This window comes from Octopus bimaculoides, chromosome 3 (assembly GCF_046866305.1).
Source record: "Octopus bimaculoides isolate indiv1 chromosome 3, ASM4686630v1, whole genome shotgun sequence".
Lineage (NCBI taxonomy): Eukaryota > Metazoa > Mollusca > Cephalopoda > Octopoda > Octopodidae > Octopus > Octopus bimaculoides.
This window is the reverse complement of record NC_142930.1, coordinates 96753842-96774680: the sequence shown is the minus strand read 5'-3', so window position 1 is coordinate 96774680 and position 20839 is coordinate 96753842. Positions and strand designations below refer to the sequence as shown.

The 20839-nt window shown below is 34.1% G+C and overlaps 1 protein-coding gene across 4 annotated transcripts in view; it reads right to left on the bottom strand.

The window, feature by feature from the left end:
• LOC106875473 (tubby-related protein 4) overlaps positions 1–20839 on the bottom strand; it is a 680107-nt gene that overhangs the window by 254549 nt on the left and 404719 nt on the right. For all 4 annotated transcript variants that reach the window (XM_014923630.3, XM_014923632.3, XM_014923631.3 and 1 more), the window contains exons 4-5: positions 14359–14530; positions 6160–6273 (exon numbers count right to left, since the gene is read on the bottom strand). In XM_014923630.3, coding sequence (XP_014779116.1) covers positions 6160–6273; positions 14359–14530 — 286 coding nt within the window. The remainder of the gene's footprint in view (positions 1–6159; positions 6274–14358; positions 14531–20839) is intronic.

The window sequence follows — 20839 nt, the reverse complement described above, 5'->3', positions numbered from 1 at the left end:
CAGATATTGCAAACATCTGGTCAGTGATTGTCTTCTTCAGTCATGAGTGTACAGCCATCCATTATCATCATCATGTATGTATGTATGTATGTATGTATGTATGTATGTATAGGGCTTAAGTTAGGGTAAGATTCGTCCCAGTATTTTTTAACCGCTTCATATATCCAATAGACGGGTCTTCATAGGTTTTTTCATAGCATCGAAGTAGATCTTGGTTTAGATGTAGAGTCCAAGTAAAGTGAAAGGAGTACTTACATCTTCTTACATAACTTACTGATGCTGTAGTGTATTTTCGTCAGTGTTGGTGTTGTTAGTTTCAGCATTAATTGTGTTAGTGAAATTCTATGTGGTATGAGGTATATCATTAAAATCCAGTCTGAATAATGCTACATTGGTAGGTAAAAGATGCCTCTTTTATTTATAATGGGAGAAATACATCAGAATACATCAGTTATTGATTTACGCTGGAGGAGTTGGCATAAATGTAGAAAGGAACATTCAAAAACTGTATTTTAAACGGCCTTCTACACCTGCACATCTGATGTTGATGGAGCCATCTTGATGTATGTATGTATGTATGTATGTATGTATACAACAGGCTTCTTTCAATTTCCACCTACTAAATCCACTCACAAGGCTTTGATACAGAGGCAGAAATATGATTGTATTATGTCCAGCATTTTTTAAAAAGGGTATTGCCATATGAAAGTGAAGTTGCTACCACTGAGGATTGAGAAACAAATATACAAAGGACCTTATGCCTAGTTTTTAATGCTTACTCTTAGCTATTTTAATACCAACCCACTTGGAACAACCCTTGGTCCTGTCTCTGTTAACAACTCTCATGAAAATACCCACATAAATTATTCATATTTACATTAAAAATCTAGATTGAAGTTTCATTATTACATAAATGGTAATGTGGTAGTTTTGGCAGTTATTGATCAAGAATGAATTATGAACCATAGTGACTATATCAGAAATGATAATGTCAGAGTTATGGAATTGTGTCTTTAACAGGACACAATACTTATACCAACCATGATGGTAAATGTGTAATGTTTGTAGAGGTTTCATTAAACAATCTCTAATAGGAAAATTCATGCTCATTTTGAAAATTTGCTGAAAAATACAAGCTGCCTATTTTTGTAAGAAATATGGGTTCAAAAAGATTAATATCACCAAAAAATTATTTTATTATTATTCATATTCAAACTGGTCCTAATCAAGCTCATCTATTATCAAAGGTGTTCCAAACATGACCATCATTCCTTTTTATCACATACAATGTATAACTGTATTTGACATGGCTAACTTAAGCAATGTGTCTACCCAATTTTCAAAGCAGTGGTGTGTGACATGAGGGAAATTTTGCAGTTATTTCTAGTGAATAAGATAAAAGAACTTCCACATAGTCAAACAACCATGGGAAGGTTCCTTTATGAACTTGTAGTTAGTAAAAAAGCCTCTACATGGTCCACTGTATCATTTTCGTTAAGACAGTAGGGTGTATTTGAGGAAATATGGCTATTTCTAGCAGACTGAGATAACACTTCAGCTTATACATTATTGTTATTGGTATTATCAAAGTTATTTATTTTTGTAATACTTCGGTCTCAATTGTATGTATCTCTTATTGATATGACTGCTTCCCCATTTTTCTTGTAAGTTAACATTGCAGTTCCAACAGACTATATTCATACCATTTCCACCTAGCTTACATAGATCTGTCACATTTAATGCAAATATTTCACTATCATGCAGCATTACACATGATTTCTATTGCTAGAGCTCAAGGCTCTGTACTTTAATGTATGAAGAATTATTCGAGTGAGTTGATCCAAATAACATTACAAAGAGAATAAATTTTATGCAATGAGGCAAAAAAGAAGCCTAACATTTAGGCAGGGCCCTTAATTACCACTCTTTGACAAGGAAATCTCCCTTGTAGTATAAAATTTATTCCACTATTTGAAGTCTTTTTATATTACTATTTTCCAATGCAGAACATTACTAGTTTCTTTGAATCCTACTGTTTTACCTAATAATATTACATTGGTATGTATTTTATCAATTCCTTACAGTAACAACAAGCAAAGTCACTTTCAGCTAGATAACAATGAAATACTAAACTCTGAATATCATAAAGCTTCCATTCTGGTAATCTACCAATTGTATTAACTCTTCACATTTCAGAGCCTATATATATACATATATATATCAGGCAGTGTTGGCTATAGCCTAGTCACCCGTATTACGAACCAGGTGATACACGAAGGAGTCATACCCAATGACTGGTGTAGCAGCATCATAGTCAACTGCTACAAAGGTAAAGGTGACGCTTTAGATACAAATAATTACAGAGGCATCAAGCTGTTAGATCAGGTTATGAAAGTTACAGAGAGGGTCATAGCCCAACTAATTAGGGAGCGAATCAACTTAGATGAGATGCAGTTTGGGTTCGTGCCAGGTAAAAGCACTACTGATGCCTTATTTCTAGTGAGACAGTTGCAGGAGAAATACCTAGCTAAGGATAAACCTCTGTACCTGGCTTTCGTTGACATGGAGAAAGCCTTTGACAGGGTCCCCCGATCCCTTATCTGGTGGTCAATGAGGAAACTTGGGATAGAAGAATGGTTAGTGAGAGCTGTGCGAGCCATGTACAGAGATGCTGCCAGTAAGGTGAGGGTTGGAAATGAGTACAGCAATGAATTCCGGGTAGAGGTAGGGGTCCACCAAGGTTCCATCCTCAGCCCCCTCTTATTTACCATAGTCCTCCAGGCAATCACAGAGGAGTTCAAGACAGGTTGCCCCTGGGAGCTCCTCTATGCTGATGACCTTGCCCTAATTGCGGAGTCACTATCAGAACTAGAGGAGAAGTTTCAGGTGTGGAAGCAAGGTCTAGAATTGAAGGGCCTTAGAGTCAACCTAGCTAAAACCAAAATCCTAATAAGTAGGAAGGTAGATAAAACACAAACCCCTTCAGGTAGATGGCCCTGCTCAGTATGTAGAAAAGGAGTAGGTAGTAACTCTATAAGATGTACCCGGTGCAAGCTATGGACACATAAGAGGTGCAGCAACATCAAAGGCAGGTTAACTAGCAAGTTAGTTTTTGTTTGTGGCAGATGTTCAGGTGCAATAAAGACTGCAAACAAACAGGAAACAACTTCTATCTCATTCCAGGGTGAAAAACTAGAGGTAGTCGATAGCTTCCGCTATCTGGGCGACCAAGTTAGTAGTGGGGGTGGGTGCGCTGAAAGTGTAGCTGCTAGAATAAGAATAGCCTGGGCAAAGTTTAGAGAGCTCTTACCCCTGCTGGCGACAAAGGGACTCTCACTCAGAGTAAAAGGCAGACTGTATGACGCATGCGTACGAACAGCCATGCTACATGGCAGTGAAACATGGGCTGTAACTGCTGAGGACATACGTAAGCTCGCAAGGAATGAAGCCAGTATGCTCCGTTGGATGTGTAATGTCAATGTGAATACCCGTCAGAGTGTAAGTATCTTGAGAGAAAAGCTGAACATTAGAAGCATCAGTTGTGGTGTGCAAGAGAGACGATTGCGCTGGTATGGTCATGTGGTGAGAATGGATGAGGATAGCTGCATGAAAAAGTGCCACACCCTAACAGTTGAGGGAACCCGTGGAAGAGGTAGGCCCAGGAAGACCTGGGCTGAGGTGGTGAGGCAAGACCTTCGTACATTGGGCCTCACCGAGGCGATGACTACTGACCGAGACCTTTGGAAATGTGCTGTGCGTGAGAAGACCCAGCAAGCCAAGTAAGATCGTTGCCAGTGCCCCTGGACTGGTTCTTGTGCGGGTGGCACATGAGATGCACCATTTTGAGCGTGGCCGTTGCCAGTACCGCCTGACTGGCTCCCGTAGGATTTTCGAGCGAGATCATTGCCAGTGCCCCTGGACTGGCTTGTGCGGGTGGCACATAAAAGACACCATTTCGAGCGTGGCCGTTTTCGTGCAGGTGACACGTAAAAGCACCCACTACACTCTCTGAGTGGTTGGCGTTAGGAAGGGCATCCAGCTGTAGAAACTCTGCCAAATTAGATTGGAGCCTGGTGTTGCCATCCGGTTTCACCAGTCCTCAGTCAAATCGTCCAACCCATGCTAGCATGGAAAGCGGACGTTAAACGATGATGATGATGATGATGATATATATACTTTATTTAAAAGCAGCAGAAATATAACAAAAAAACCGTTACTCTGAGTTTCACGTTCCCGTTCATCGGATAGTTTTAACTGTCCGATGAACGGGAACGTGAAACTCAGAGTAACGGTTTTTTTGTTATATTTCTGCTGCTTTTAAATAAAGCATATTATTCTACCTCTGGTATTTGAGTACTCTTTTTTCCACCTTGTTGCACATTTCATGTGCTTACTCCGGTATATATATATATATATATATATATATATATATATATATATATATATATATATATATATATATGAAATAATATTATATGCCTTTCCCATCACCAACCATTTCACAGAGTGTACAAAGTACATGAAAATGCACCTAGTACACTCAGTAAAATTGTTGGCTTTGATGATAGGAAGGGCATCCTGCTATAGAAATAAAACAAAACAACATATATGAACACCAGTCTGAGACCAAGAGCTCCCTATAAGAGATAATCGTGATGGCCATCTAACATATGCCAGCATGGAAAGTGGGCATAAAATGAAGATAATGGTTTAATGTAATTCACAAATCTTTCTATAGCTCATATGAAGAAAAATAAAATCCTGCTTCTTTCTATATTCTTGACCATATGAAAAAGCATTAGATAACAATACCTCACCACCAAATAATAGACCAGTGAGCAAAGGAGAAAACCATTTTTAAATTGGATTTAACTTTAATCTTCTTAATCCAAACTATAAAATTTCCTCAAATGATTTTTCTTTTATAATGAAATTGTTGAAATGTAATGTCAAAACCTGAGACCCTAGGAGCATTTAAAGGTTAGCCATCAGCTTGAATTTCATGGTGTTAAGTAAATGAGGAATAATTTGCATCAAGATAGTATGCTTGTCTGCTGCAAATAACATTCCCAGATGAACTGGTACATAAGCTTGACACCTAGATGAATTAAGAAAACAAGGGAAAAAGTATTCTTGTCTACAATGAATTTGAAGTCACAGCCAAGGATACTATTACCATATGAGCTACATGAGATAATGTAATGTAGAATAAACAGTTCATTCTAGGGAACATAATGAAACACCTGAAGCAGATTTAAGCTCATATCTTATGAGTAAATAATTCAATATGATGTCCACTCAGTCATTTCACCCCTGCATTCTTAAATATTTCTTCCTTCTTTTTTCTCATTAATGAATAGCTGATAATTGAAGGGCCATTCAAGTGTTAGAAATATTTCCTTAAATTTCTCTGAATTTACATGACATCCGACAAGTCAATACAGAGAAAAAGTAAGTAAAGCCAAAAGATGAAACATGATGCATGTTGTTATTGCTTCAGCCCAGATCAACCCTGAGTAATTAGATTTATAATCAAAGGTATTCCATCCATGGCATTTTGTAACAAACAGTGGACTAAATTATCCAATATGTTTTCTTTTTTTTTTTTTTTTCAAGCTGGCATGTCATGGTTTGAGGGAGATTTGGTTCCTATTTCTAACAGGTAGAACAATGAAAATAGAAGCTTCCTTATTGTCTTATCTTGAAAATGCTCTAAACGAGGTAAGATTAGGAAGTGAAAATCTTAGTATCATCTTGCAATAAACTTACTGCATGACAGCAGTATTTTGATAAGTATAGGCTGCAGTTAAATTTTAATTTCCTGCATTATTTACCACAGAGAAAGAGAAAATGGAAAAGAAAGTCTCCTGTCATATCTGAAATACAACCATATCTAATAAAGCCTGAATCTACATGCATGCTGCTATCTATATCATCTATGCATGTCTTCATTTTGAATGATCATTCATATCATCTGACTGGAAATTAATTGGATAGTAAATGCATGAAATTTTTCATCTCAGAAGATTCTTCCAAGAATTATTTCACAAAGGATATTGAGAATATATTCGATATTCATTCATTTATCAGCAGCAACAACAATAATCCATGAAACTTAAGCAAATATAAAAATAGATATTTTTTTTTATTTTTACTTACCAGTAAGTTTTGTATGAATAATTCTTGGACATACATCATCGTAAGTTGACATCAGGTAAATAGTTCCAACTTTGAAGGACAGAGCTAATGTGTAGGATTTATTAATATTGATATCTGAAATTAAAGCAAGTTATTGTTTCCATTATTATTGCAGGGAAGACATTTTTTCTCTCTTTCTTTTATGCTTTAGAAGGAGGATATGACAGGTGAAAATATTTTTAACACATAATGCAATCGAAATTGCAAGTATAAAAATATTGATAGATATTTTTCTTTCTCATTATACATATCGGTAAAAAGAAATGTACAAATGACTTTTAAAGTAAAAATATACTTAGCTATCTATGTTACAAACCAATGATGGCACATCTACTCAATTGTTTGACCTAAATTTCCCTCAGACTACTTTCTGTAGTCTTGAAAGGATAAAAGAAATGATGAAAAATTCAATCCTAAAATAGATATACCAGAAAGATGAGACAGTCATGTGTCTGTTGAATAATAAAGGGTTTGCAGAGAAAAACTAAAACATTAAGATGTAGATTAACAAGAAGTATGACTAAAAATTTCAAGTCGATGATGGAGTGCAGAACAGAAAATTTATTTGTCAATAGAATTTGAACAGTTCAGGTAGGACAATGACCATACGTACGCATGTGCGCACGCACACACACACACACACACACACACACACACACACACACTGCACACAAAATATTTATTCAAACATATTCCAAATTCTAATAAAGTTTAACACAAGATATCAGAAATGTCACTTTTCTCTTCCTAATAAACTACCCAGCTTTAACAATGATCTTGCAACAGTATGAAAGCAAAAATATAAGCAAAGACAACCAAAACTAAAGCGCATCGTACTCAGAATACACAGAAATAATTTAAGTATCCAACAAAAGTATCTATATCAAAAATGTATCTATAACAAAAATCTAAGTGTCTATAGCAAAAACGAAAACTGGAATTCTACACTGTAACTTTTAATTTCCTAAAAATTTACCTCCATAAAAATTAAAAAGTTCATCATTACATACAATATTCACACTGCACTAATATGAGCTTGATTAGTTAGAAATAGCAGTCGAGTTTCACTAAACCCACACTGCTACTGTCTTAAGAAATGAAAGAATTCAGTTGAGTACATAACGAAAGAATACCCAATAAAGTCCTAGGTATCTCTAAAAAGATTGGAAGTTCATAGCGAAATGCCCTTAATCATAATTCTGCTCAATCAAAGAATCAAAGCTAGAAACCCAACATAGACTCCATCAAATCTCCAAATCAACTTCAGTAAATCAGAAAGTCTAATTTTGGTGAAGACCTCATAATCTTCCTAAAAGTTTTGCATCCACTACAAATGGCATTCAATCACAAATACAACACAGGGGCACTTGAAATACATGGATTTAAAGGCGAAGAAAAGAAATAACAGCATGAAGTATATTTTCATAAGCTTATACATATCACTACCAACCCCACCAGCAGTCCCATTAGACAACATACCCAAACTATAACTGACACTCACTGGAAGAGAACTTGTATTTCTCAATGACACAGCAGTGACCAACATAGGCAATGCAGTATATGCATTCAACAAAATAATTGCAAAGATAGTACTTGGTCACTGATGAAATTCCAACATAAGAGTGAAAGTGTGGATGATCCCAATTTTCAGTCCATGAATGTAAATATAGACAAGGTGGTTACATCTGTCTATACATAAAATGTTGGCTAAATATCTATAGATATATTTTGTAACACAGTATAGCATTGTAAAAAGCACTAAGATCACATTCCACAAAGTACCATAAAAATATGACACTACCCAAACAAAATAGCTAACCTGATTAAAAAAAAAAATACTAAACAATTTCAAGCATGTATGCCAACATCATATGCAAGAGAAATACTCTCGGTAACACAGCAAGAAAATAAACAAGAAACGAAATAAATTTTTAAAAAATGTATTTATATAAACTTAAAAGCACAAAGTAAGCAGTAAAACTTTATACACAGAAGGCAAAAATATGAGAAAAAATATGACAACAAAACTTCTACCATCTCCACAACATTCTCAGAACATATTCTTTATTCTCTTGCTGGTTCCAGTTATTAGACTGTGGTCATACAGAAACACCATTTCAAGGACTTTAGGCAATTATATTAACCTCAGTACTTTGTCTGGTATTGACACTGAATTACTAATTCTGTTATTCTCTACAGCTGTAAACAAATGGAATAAACACATCCTTTCTCTCATCTATTCAATTTAACCTTGTTATTTTGTCCTTTCAACACCTTAATACAGACAGGGGTCATATAACCTGACTGTAGATTGCATTTCATCATTAGCAGAGACAGAGTCTCCTTTGGTGAAGCAGAAATTGCATGTATCCAATGAATCAGTTTGTTGAAGCTTGCATCCACTGCATACCAGCCTCCTACAATTCAAGGCTGGGATTTTTTATCATTGAAGTTTACTCCTCTAGTATGTTTAGAATGTATCCAGGACATCAAGGCAGTGATGATGGTGATGGATTGAGAAGTGTAGCAGGTAGACTTTGCTGCTGTAGTCCAGGTTGGAACCTGGCCATAATAATAATAATAATAATAATAATTATAATAATGATAATAATAATAATGATAATAATAATAATAATAATGATAATAATAATAATAATAATGATAATAATAATGATAATGATAATGATAATAATAATAATAATAATAATAATAATAATAATAATAATAATAATAACACTATGCCAACACTATGGAATAACAACAGAAAAAAGATGGTATAAACACACGCCAGAAAAGGTCACAGAAAACGAGAAAGCAACCATACTCTGGGATATGCCAATACACAGAGATAGAGAAATTAAGGCAAATAGACCAGATATAGTTGTCAAAGATCATGAAAAAAAATGCTTTCTAATTGATGTATCAATACCAGCAGATGACAACGTTTCTTTAAAAGAAATGGAAAAACTTTCACAATACAAAGACCTGGAAATAGAGATAACTCGAATGTGGAATCTAAAAACAGAAACAATTCCTATCATAGTAGGGGCCTTAGGTATAATAAAAAAATATTCAGACAAATACATAACAAAAACACCAGGACTTACAAATATATATAACATACAGAAAATTGCACTACTGGGTACTGCACACATTCTACGCAAAACACTTTCAATACAGTAAACATAAGAGCACCACAGCAAACCACAGCACATACCCAAGGCGCACAGAGCTGCGCTCGGTAGTGAAGTGAAAGCACGTTATAAAAATAAAACTACTGAACAATAATAATAATAATAGTAATCACAGCAAACTACAGCACATACCCAAGGCACACAGAGCTGCGCTCGGTAGGGAAGTGAAAGCACGTTATAAAAATAAAACTACTGAATAATAATAATAATAATGATAATAATAATAATAATAATAATAATAATAATAATGATATTATATTTGCACACACACACACACTCAACGGGCTTCAACACAATTTCATCATCATCGTTCATTTGACGTCTCTTATTCCATGCTTGCATGGATCAGATGGAATTTGTTTCCACCTAACAAATTTTATTCACAAAGCTGAATCAACTTGAGGCCACAGTAAAAGCCACCCAAGATACCACATAGAGAAATCAAACACAGAATTTTGTAACTGTGAAAAAAGCTTCTCAGCCACATGGCTTTAACTGCACCAATGAAACAAAGAAAGCAAAATTGCACAGAAATACACCGAAAGTACTCACAGAACACCACATTTGAAAAATCCAAATAAACAATACTAGTGCAAAGAAAATATATTACATTCATCATGGACCACTGCTTATACACCTTACTCTTAATCTTACCACAACCTTCAGAGAATACACAGCACATTTTGAGTCACATAGGCTGTTCTTAGTCCACACCTACATATTAGTCAAAACCAAATCCATTTGGACCTGCAAAAGACACACAACTTGCACAGCAATCTGCAAAATGTAGCGCCTGCAAGTGCTTTAAGTGTCTTTTATATGTGTGCTCCCAATGTTGTAGTGCCAGGTTGTCTTTTGATAATATACCAAGTATAGTCATAACAGATTGTACTATAACTCTCAGAAATGCACAAAAGCAGGTGAAATTTCTCAGAAAAGGCATTTGACTATGTCTGATAATAGATTTGTAAATGGTAGTCATCACAGATGTTTTAACAACAAGACTTATGAATTTCCATTAAAAACATAATATTCCATAAATAGGTTCAATAGAATTAGATTGGATGATCTAAAGGAAACACTTACACAAAAAGTTTATTAAATCAATTAAAAGTTTTCTATTTTCAGACTAAAATAGTTACTCATTAAGATGGCCCTAAATATGGATATTGTATAGATTATTGTATGATAAAGTGATAGGATAATAAACTGAATAATTTTGAAAAAGTCTGATACTCATACAGAATAATCATATAATGAAGAAATTTATTACAATTCAAATCAACTGTCCACTGGGAAAGGTAATAGAGCTATAGAGGAAAATCACCACTATCACCATCATCATGCATTCATCTTCCATTCTGATATGTCTGCTTAGGCATGGCTGCTATAACTGGATGCTCTTCCCAATGCCAACCATTCTACAGGGTATACTGGGCACATTTTTCTATGTGGTACAAACTATGGATCACAAAATACAATTGAATCTTTCTTTGATATCAACCAGTTAGAAAGGGAGATTAACACCAACACTAGACTTGCAAGAAATAGTAGTGAAATCTCCTATAAACATCAATCCTACCACTACAAAAATAGAAAAAGACACATTGGATAATGTAGTCTTATATATCCTTAAAAAGACAAGATGGTCATGGTTGGAATGCTTTTAATCAGAGGTTTGCATAATCAAGCATAACTTGGGGTTAAACAACACTGACAAAAATCAACAACAATAATCTGTCAGCTATAATGTGAGTGAATGTACGTGAATAGTTATTTAAATTATATAGAAAATATATAAAATGCTAGAGAGACAGAGAATTATGAACAAGCCATGGCAGTAAAGCCACAAAATAGGTTTCACTATTTCTACTCATAACTGTATAAGTGCATACAAATGAACTTTAAGACTTTAGAGTAGTAAACTATCAACTAGTTAAAATTATGACTATTTATCTATTGTATTATACAATGTAGACACAAACTCAAGTATTTGATAAAAGCTATCACCTTTAACACACATTTAATCTTAAGCAATCAAATTGACTTCCTCTGTTAGGATAAAGTAAAACTATATTGTAAATAACCAACCAGATATCTCAGAACTACCAATCAATAACGTTGGCAACATTTTTTTTTGTGTGTGTGTGTGTGTGTGTGTGTGCATATTGGTTCTTTGCAGCATGTGTGCATATGCATGTGAGTGTGTGTGTGCATGTATGTGTATAATCACACAGACACACACGTATGTGTATATCAGCATATACATATATGTGTGAAAATTTGAATGAATATATGCACACACACACACATATATATATATATATATATATATATATATATATATATAGAAATACCTTTGTTTCCTTTGTGCATGACTTCTGCCCTTACAGCCTAACTACTTCTATGCATTTATCACATTTGAAGTCCTAGTTCTCTGTCAACCTGCCAGAAGTCACTGGTGCACCTTTTGTTTACTGAATATTTACACCGAGTACAAAACATGACCTTCCTACTTACTCTTCCTCCTCCTCTAACATATCAAACAAGACCATTTCCTAGGTAGCATTGACTTAATGATGAGGAGGACGAGGAAGAAATGGATGGTGTGTGTTTGTATTTACTTAACATACTTTATGAGATACTTAATGCTTGATAAGATCCTACTTTCAACAAGTATTTTATTAAGTGTGGTGGATGCTAGAATTGGTAGAGCATTAAACGGAATACCTTGTTGTATTTGATATTATGTATATATTTTCTGAGACCAATTTCCTTCCAGTCTTATTTTGCCTTTTATCTTTTTTGACAGAGGTAAAATAAGTACCTATTCAGACCTATTATACCTATTATACCCTTGAAGATAGTCTTCCAGTGGTGTTCCTAGAGCAAGACTTTATTCTATGAGATTCTATAGAATTTCATAGAATAACTGAAAATAGTTACCACTGCTGTAGAAAAGGCACTGATATATATATATATATATATATATATATATATATATATATATATATATATACATGCATGCAATATGAAATATTCTGAAGAATCTTTCTCTTTATGCTGATGTAATGATAGGAAATAGCAACTTAACCACACATATGCATGCACACACACACACAAATACACACACCTGTACAAATCAATAAGAAAGTCTCTATGCAAATTGTTTTGTCTTGTTAGAAATAGTAGAAAATCTCCCCCAAATCACATTTAGAAAGGCAAACACTTTCAATGCTACCAATGATATGAATAACAGCATTTAAATCACTGATACCAACTACAGACACTGATAATAATAGGGAAATAACTCAGATTTGCCAGTGAGGAACCACTATGAAGCTGTTTGACCTGCTACAAATAGCAGTCAAATATTTCTCAAATCAAAATCTTCTATCTTAAAAGAGAACAACATGTTGACCAATGAATCATAAATATACAAATAAGAAAAATCTAACAAATCTTGAATGATCATGGCTAAATAATAGTAATATGCATGTATGCACAGACACACACAGACACACACAGAGGGAGATAAAGAGACACAAAGAGAAAGACAACATAAAAGTCAGATACTGAAAGAATTTATCAAAAAATAGATGAAACATCATTATGCAAACACAAGGAAAAATAACAGCAAAAGGAACAGCAAAAATGTAACGTAAATGTAGGTTAAGAATACAAAGCATTACTTTTAGAAAAGCCATTTAGAATAAGTGTATAGATACCATCTGTAATGGTACCATATATGTGCTTTTTCAATGACTGGTTCGATTTATTTTCTAATATCTTACATTCAAGAATTGAAATTACGATTCAATGAAAAGAAAAATATATACCGGAGTATTGGTAAAATAGATGCTAGCTCTTTTTATTACTATCACCATCAGGCAAGATGGCTGTTCAGAATTAGCATAGCATCATTCATGTCTTTTTGTATTATAAGTTCAAATTCCTCTCAGGTCAACATTATTCTTTCCTTCAAAAGCAATAAAGCATCAATCAAGTACTGGTATTATTCAATTATCTCTGCCACTACTACCTCGCAAAAGAAGGATTCAAGCCTAAATTGAAATTCATTATTACTGGAATATACAGCTAAGAAATTTGTTTTGCAGCAATGTGGTTTTGGCTTCTGTTACACTGTGTGGCACATTGGGGCAACTGTCTTTCCAAGCTGGCCAAACATTTATGAATGGATTTCACAGTGGGAACATATATCTGTGTGTGTGTTTACTTGTTGAGTCATGAGGAAGGGACAGAGCTTATGAGCATTGCAGGCCATCTGATACTGGTAAGATAAGACCAACACCATTAAGGCTCAGCATACGCAAAAAGATAAAAAGAAAAAGAAAAGACAGAAAGAAGATAGCTCACTTAAATGCTAGATGCTGGAGTGTGCTGTGTTCATGTCTAATTGTCTTGATATAATAAGCAAATTGTAAACAAATGTCACCATTATAGAAAAGTGATATCATTCATTTTCACTCTTACATAAAATCATATCTTGCTATTGTGTTGTTCATGTTTGAAGGTAGATATCATTGTGCTTGGAAATAGGTGAAGATTGGCAACAGAAAGAGTATTTGGCCATAGAAATTCTGCCTCAGTAAATCTTGTCTGGCTCACGCAATCATGAAAATGTGGTTCTTCACATTTGGAGTGTGGCTCACATATTTGGAATGGCTAGACCATGTCCAGAAAATAGCAAATACCAACTTACAAACCACTAGCTCCCTATTCCTTCATACATAACAGCAATGGTTCCAGTCCATCTGTACTAAAATATCTAGTGAAGGTTAATACTCTGAGCCTGTAATCTTATTAAAAATTAACTCATTCCAGGTAACAACAGTGAGGAGGAGAGAGAGAGAGTAACAGCAACAACTAGAATTATTATACTTTATGTAATAAACAAAAGGAAATCAATATGGGAGATGAGTAATTAGTTGGTTGCCAAACTTACTAGGATGGATATATTTTTCAGTTTTGTTAGCTTCTGCCTCATCCATGTTGAACTTTTCACAGGACCACGACATAGCTCCAATCTCAGCCCCTTCAAGAACCATCACCTGAGTTAACATTGCTCCAGTAGAACTCATTACAATTATTTGTCCATCAGATGTCCCAAACATCACCTGAAATAGAGTTTGTAGTAGAGAAATTATAACATATACATACATAAATATACAATGAAAAACAACCCACTTTTTGTAATCATTTTCATCTACAGCTTTGCAAGATTGTAGTACAAGTAACAAACTACATTATCCAACGTTTCAAAAGTGCACACTACTTTCTTTTTAATTTGATATACTTGCTACTTTCAAATTTAATGTTCAAAAGTAAGAATCCTATTGACTGTCACATGTTAAATTATCAACTCAGTAAATCTATAGTGAACTACAAACAACCCTTATATATGTGTGTGTGTGTGTGTGTGCGTGCATGTGGCATAAAAAAATGCAAAAAAAAAGTTTAAAAAAACACAGAATTTATCAGGTTGACATTCAGGAAATGGGAAAAAAATAGAAAATGTCTTCTACATTTCAAGTATTCACTCTTCTGAATGACAGAATAGATAAGGAGAAAAAAGAATGGAGAAAGAAAAATGGAGAAATAGAAACACGTGTATTTAACCATCATGGCACCCCCACCCACAAACACATCTATGTGTGTGTGTGTAAAGGAGCTGGTATGATTGTGTGGTTAAGAAGGTTGCTCTTCTTAACCACACAGTCCCACTGCATGGCAATTTGAGCAAGTGTCCTCTACTATAGCCCCAGATCAACTAATACTTGAGAGGATTTGAAAAAATGGAAAATGAGAAACGAGTATCATCATCATCATCTTTGTTTCATGCTGGCATGGTTTGGACAGTTCCATAGGATCCAATGGGCCCAAGGACTGCATTGTACTCCACTGTCTACTTAGGCATGTTTTGTATGGCTGGATACCCTCCCTAACATGAACCACTTTACAGCATGTACTGTGTACTTTCTGTAAAGCCACCAACACTAGTGAGTGTCACAATGCAGCTTGCAAAATTACAAACCTTGAGACAAGTAGCTACCAGCATAAAATTATCTCTCTTGGAGGATGCATATTAATTTTGTGTGTGCATGTGTGTGTATATATCTGTGTATATATGTTATGCTGCCTTGTCATGATATTGCATAATAGTTATAAATGTGGGTTACTGTCACAGCACTTTTCATATCCAATCTTCTATGAAAACATGTCAAGCTATAGGGAAATATTAACTTGTTTGAAAACAGATAAGGGTTGTGAAACCATTAAGTTAGAGGGATGTAAGATGCATCAGAGACAAGCACATGCACAAAGACACACACACACACACACACACGTGAGAGGCTGCCACAATGCATTGGTCAGCCTGGGGGCTATAATAGTAGAAGACAGTTGTCTAAAAAGTGTCACATAATGGGACTGAACCCCAAACCACATTATTGCACAGTGAACTTCTTAACCACACAGCCATGCCTCTAAATTATTAAATAAATAGAATAAAAAATAAAGCTTACATCTCATGCTTGCATGAGAAATTGAGTGTAAAACAAAAACAAAATGAAAATTTTATGTTTATGAATTTGTTTTGCAAGATTCCTGATGTGAAATCATGTGTTGAAACACTTGTTATATTTTGGGATGGCCATTTTTTTTCTTGCCAGATAAACGCACACTATATAATCGTTCTTCACTTGTTTATTACTGTTCTTATTTTATCTTATGCCTACTGTCTGGAAATCTTTTGTTACACATCTGGTGACCTCTTCAGGGACTCTTCCACCCCACGTTCTCCTCTTGCTCTGTTTAGTCAATGGAAGAGTTGCTGAAGAGATCACAGGTGTGTGATGAATGATTTCTAGACAAAGGACATAAGATAAAATATGAACAATAATAAATGAGTGAATAACAAATATATAGTGCATATGTTTATCTGGCAGGTGAAATTTTTTTTTTTTAAATGACTATCCAGAAATGAAAATTGTGATATGGAAACAGTATAGAACAAATTTAGAAGATAAGTGATGGGAGTTTCTTCAACCCTTATGCTAGACACAAATCTTCCTTGCATTAGATTACTGCTAACATATCTGGGATCATGGAGCTGCTTTTTAAGTCTCTTCTGTAACCACTTTGATGGTTCTGTATCTCTTAACTAGAAAATTCTGTGTTTTGGTTAATACGCAAAATTGAATATGACTTAGTAGCAATAAACTATTCCTTCACATGCACCATGTCCTTCCTTTGCTCCTGTTTTAAGAGCTCATGTAGTTACAAACAAGTATAGGCACCTTCATTACCCTCACACCCTTAACCTGGGAAAACATAAAAGACGTAGAGCTATAAAAAGAAACAGTTGTATCTATTTAACACACAGGTTGTAGACTTATTTGAAGATGACCTTTATCTATCTTGTCACAGCACATCATTGATTACATACAGCTTATAGTTCCAATAGTGCTATCCTTTTGGTCACTGCATTCTGGCAAATGCTACTACTGTTGGCGTGCAACTGCTCATTAACCATCAAGATAGTTTATTTCTAGCTTGTATCTACATCTAGAGGCCATTCTACTATCAGCCATTTGTCTGTACAGATCAACTAGGTTTATTCCAACTAACCATCTTCATATCTTTTTCAAACGTCCTGTATCTAGAGCTACATCATCCAATGTGTCCTTCATGGTTTTTGTTCTAGATTATTGAGTAAGATGTGGAGGAAATTTGGCTACAATTTCTTGTAGGTTGATTAAGTGTGCAGAGGCTCACCATAAGTTTAAGCTGAAGCTCACCAATTTCAAAAACTTGTAAAAGCTACACAATCATCTTTTTTTTCCTCAGACTAAACAATAGTAACAAAAATTCTACTTGCTAAATGTGAGTATGTGATAGTTTCAATCTCAAGCTGAAAACAAGTGTAAGCCAAATATATAGTAATAACAACTATTGCAAATATTGTGATTCAAAAGTTAGGGTATAGGTGAGTAGTTTGATTGTTCAAAGCCTGACATAAACAGTACTGAATGCTAGGACAAGACAACATTACTTTAGTAAATATAATCTCACTCTACTCACAGGCAGCTATTGCATTTGGTTCTTATAGCTGAAATATCTAATTACTCAGACTTGTACAACTGATAACAAGATATAGCGATATGAAATGGGTTATAAAAAAATTATAATGTGTGTGTATGGATGACAAATTGGCAGAGATGGTCAAACATTCAACCAACAATGACTTATGGAATTCAATTTTTCTCCACACTGACTAACTCTGTTTTTCTCTTCACAAAGAAAGCAAGTGGTGTAAGAGCAAATATGTACAAATAATATTCTGTAATGCTGTGAGAGTTAAATTAAGTTACCACCACTTCTACAAAAATATTCTAGTGATTAATCCAACAATATACATACATAAACGATAGATGGATGTCAGAATCACTAAAATGGTGAATATTCTTCTTACATTCTGTCTTCAAATCTCACCCTGGTCTACTTCACTTCTTAACCTTCTAAGATCAGTAATATTAGCACCAGTCAATAAAATAAGTATTGGGTCAATGTAATCAACAATTATATCATAAAAGGCTCTGTTCCAGCATAACTACAGACCAATAACTAAAACCAGAATAAAAGAATAAATGAATATATTGTCGTTACATCCATTTTTCATAGCTAGCACAGCTTGGCTGATTTTGGAGCAATTGCTTTTACATTTGCAAAGAGAATTTGCTCCAATATAAAAACTAAGAAAATATGCATTCAGTAATAACTACTTTTTAATGTAAAGAGAAGGAGGCTTCTATAACTTCTATTTCTTTCCTTTCTTATATATACTTTAATGCACTATCCAGTTTGTACAGGCAGAATGAAAAATGTTAAGTGTTGTGACATTAATGTGAAGCCAATTAAAAATAGCATATTAAATAGTTTGTCATATGAATACAAAACCAGTGCAAAAATTGTGATATTGATTGATAAACACAAGATAAATATTCTAATAAAATCTACAAGAGCTAATATTCTCCAGATTTTTTCCCCAGCAATGAAAATAGTAACCTTAATATTAAAATAACAAGACTGAATCCTAATTTATGCAAGGAATTATGTATCAATGTAACTCTGCTTCTACAAATACACTTTCATCATTTCCAAACTGTTTTACCAGATATCAATTATAAAAAAGAACAACAGATGTATGCAGGTGAGTTATCAGTATGTTAGACTGCTGACTAGAGCTCTTGATGTTCTACACCCCATCACTAGCACTGAAAAGATAGTCAGGATTTTCCTTAGTGGAAATAACTTTGGAGGTTCTGTCATCACTATCTAAGCATCTAGTATACATTTACAATAAATACATTAATACTATAATGTTATCTTCTGAATTATGGAATTTATTCAAAGGATGTCAAAAATACTATTAGATGATGTATATTATTTTATGATCCTGTATTTTATAAATTAACAAAAAATGCAAATTGAGAACTAGTTGGTTGATGCATGAATCAGAAGAATGATGTGATACAGTAGCATCATACATGCAAGACAGGGGCATTGAATGTGCAAAGGACATTTGATAGCTGGAGAGAAATGTAGTAAGCATTATCTGTTGGATGTGCAATGTCAACATGTATGAGATACAAAGCACAAACTGAAAAAGCAGCTGATTAGCTAAGAAAACAGTGTGAGGGGAGATGACAGTAAGGTGTGGACATGTGATGTAAATAGACAATGATACAAGATGAAGAGTAGTGTATGATATTGTAGGAAGGTACTTGTGGAAGAGTCAAACAAAAGAAGACATGAGAAGAAGTGTTGAGGTCACAGCTTGCAATCACAGAGGAAGAGGCAAAAAACTAAGATGAATGACAATATGCCATATTAATAGACATTTCCAAACCATGCCAGCTTGGAAAACAAGCAATAAAATGCTGTTGTTGTTGATAATAATGAATCTGGTTCTCTATTCTATTTAATAATAATAAAATTTGGCTACATATTTCTGAAGCCTAAACATAATAAATTTAGATTTCAGAAATATGCAACCAAATTTTATTTTAACAATTTTACAATATATTATTAACACTAAATCAGTTGAGCATACACATAGAGAAATGATTTGGGTATATCAGAAATGATATTAATGTAAGTTTGGTGATGATATACAGTTCCTGAATTCTGTTATCATAACTCATATCTCAAATTTATATTATACTTGTCAAATGTCACCTTTCACTCATTCATACATTTGTTTGACCATGTATTATTTCAACTTAAGGACATAAGACTTGAAGATCATCAAAAATTATCGAAACAATGTTTTACCAATAATATGAAAATAGCATTCTGAAAATGTCAATAAATGACAATAATAATGCCATTTAATGATGTGGTATTTATTGCTACAATTTAGTGTTCTTATTTTCATTGCATTACACAGTGTAATTCTGTGTTCCTTAGGTCTGTGCAGTATTATGATTTACTTTTAATCGTATTAAAAGTACTCTACATAAGAAGTGTACGATGCCTCGTCATGATATTTTCTATATTTTGTGTAAATAAGTGTGTCCTAGGGTTTTGGTTATGTACTTGATTGCATGATTTTATATCATTCCAAAAGCATTTATTATTGTAGGGGTTATATGCTTTAAACTTCCATATTCATGTTCATCTGGATAATCTCTCTTTTGCTTTAAGAGATATTTTTATCATCTGTCAGGTCTAGTACTTTGATGAGTCACCTTCCCCTTGTTGTCTTTGACAACAATTACCAGTCGATCAACTTCAATCTCTTTGTCTGTGTGTATTAGTATACTCCCTAGTAGGATTATTTTCTCATTTTCTTAAGACCTTTTTTGGTGTATGTCTATACTATCTCTTATCTGTAGCTATTTCATATTGCTGGCATGATCTCAAGTGTGTCTAAGTCCAAACTTGGTCATACCTGTAGGTATATTCTTTCTTGGCGAAGACTGGGCAGCTAGAGAAGAGACATTAGATAATGTAGTACTAAATACACTAAATATGAAAAAGGAAAGATGAGATGGACACAATTGGAATGCTTTGATCTGACATGGGATTCAACAGCTACACATTTCTGATGTTTTGAAAATGTTCTTACACAAGGCCTATAGATTTTAGTGAAATTTTTTGCTAACTATGGCCTTGGTCTCAATCACATTTAACTTCAATTACAACCCACAATTCTATGTTTTAATAAACTTCTGTATTAGTTTGGTAGATTTACTGGAGACTCACTTCATCAGCTTATTAAAATTTCCCATTACAAATTCACTTTAGCTTTCATCTTTCTGTTGTTAATATATTAAGACCCAAATGAGAAAACTAATACTGGTCTTGATGTAATTGTGTCCATATTTATTAAGACCCAGATGATGAAATGAATACTGGTATTG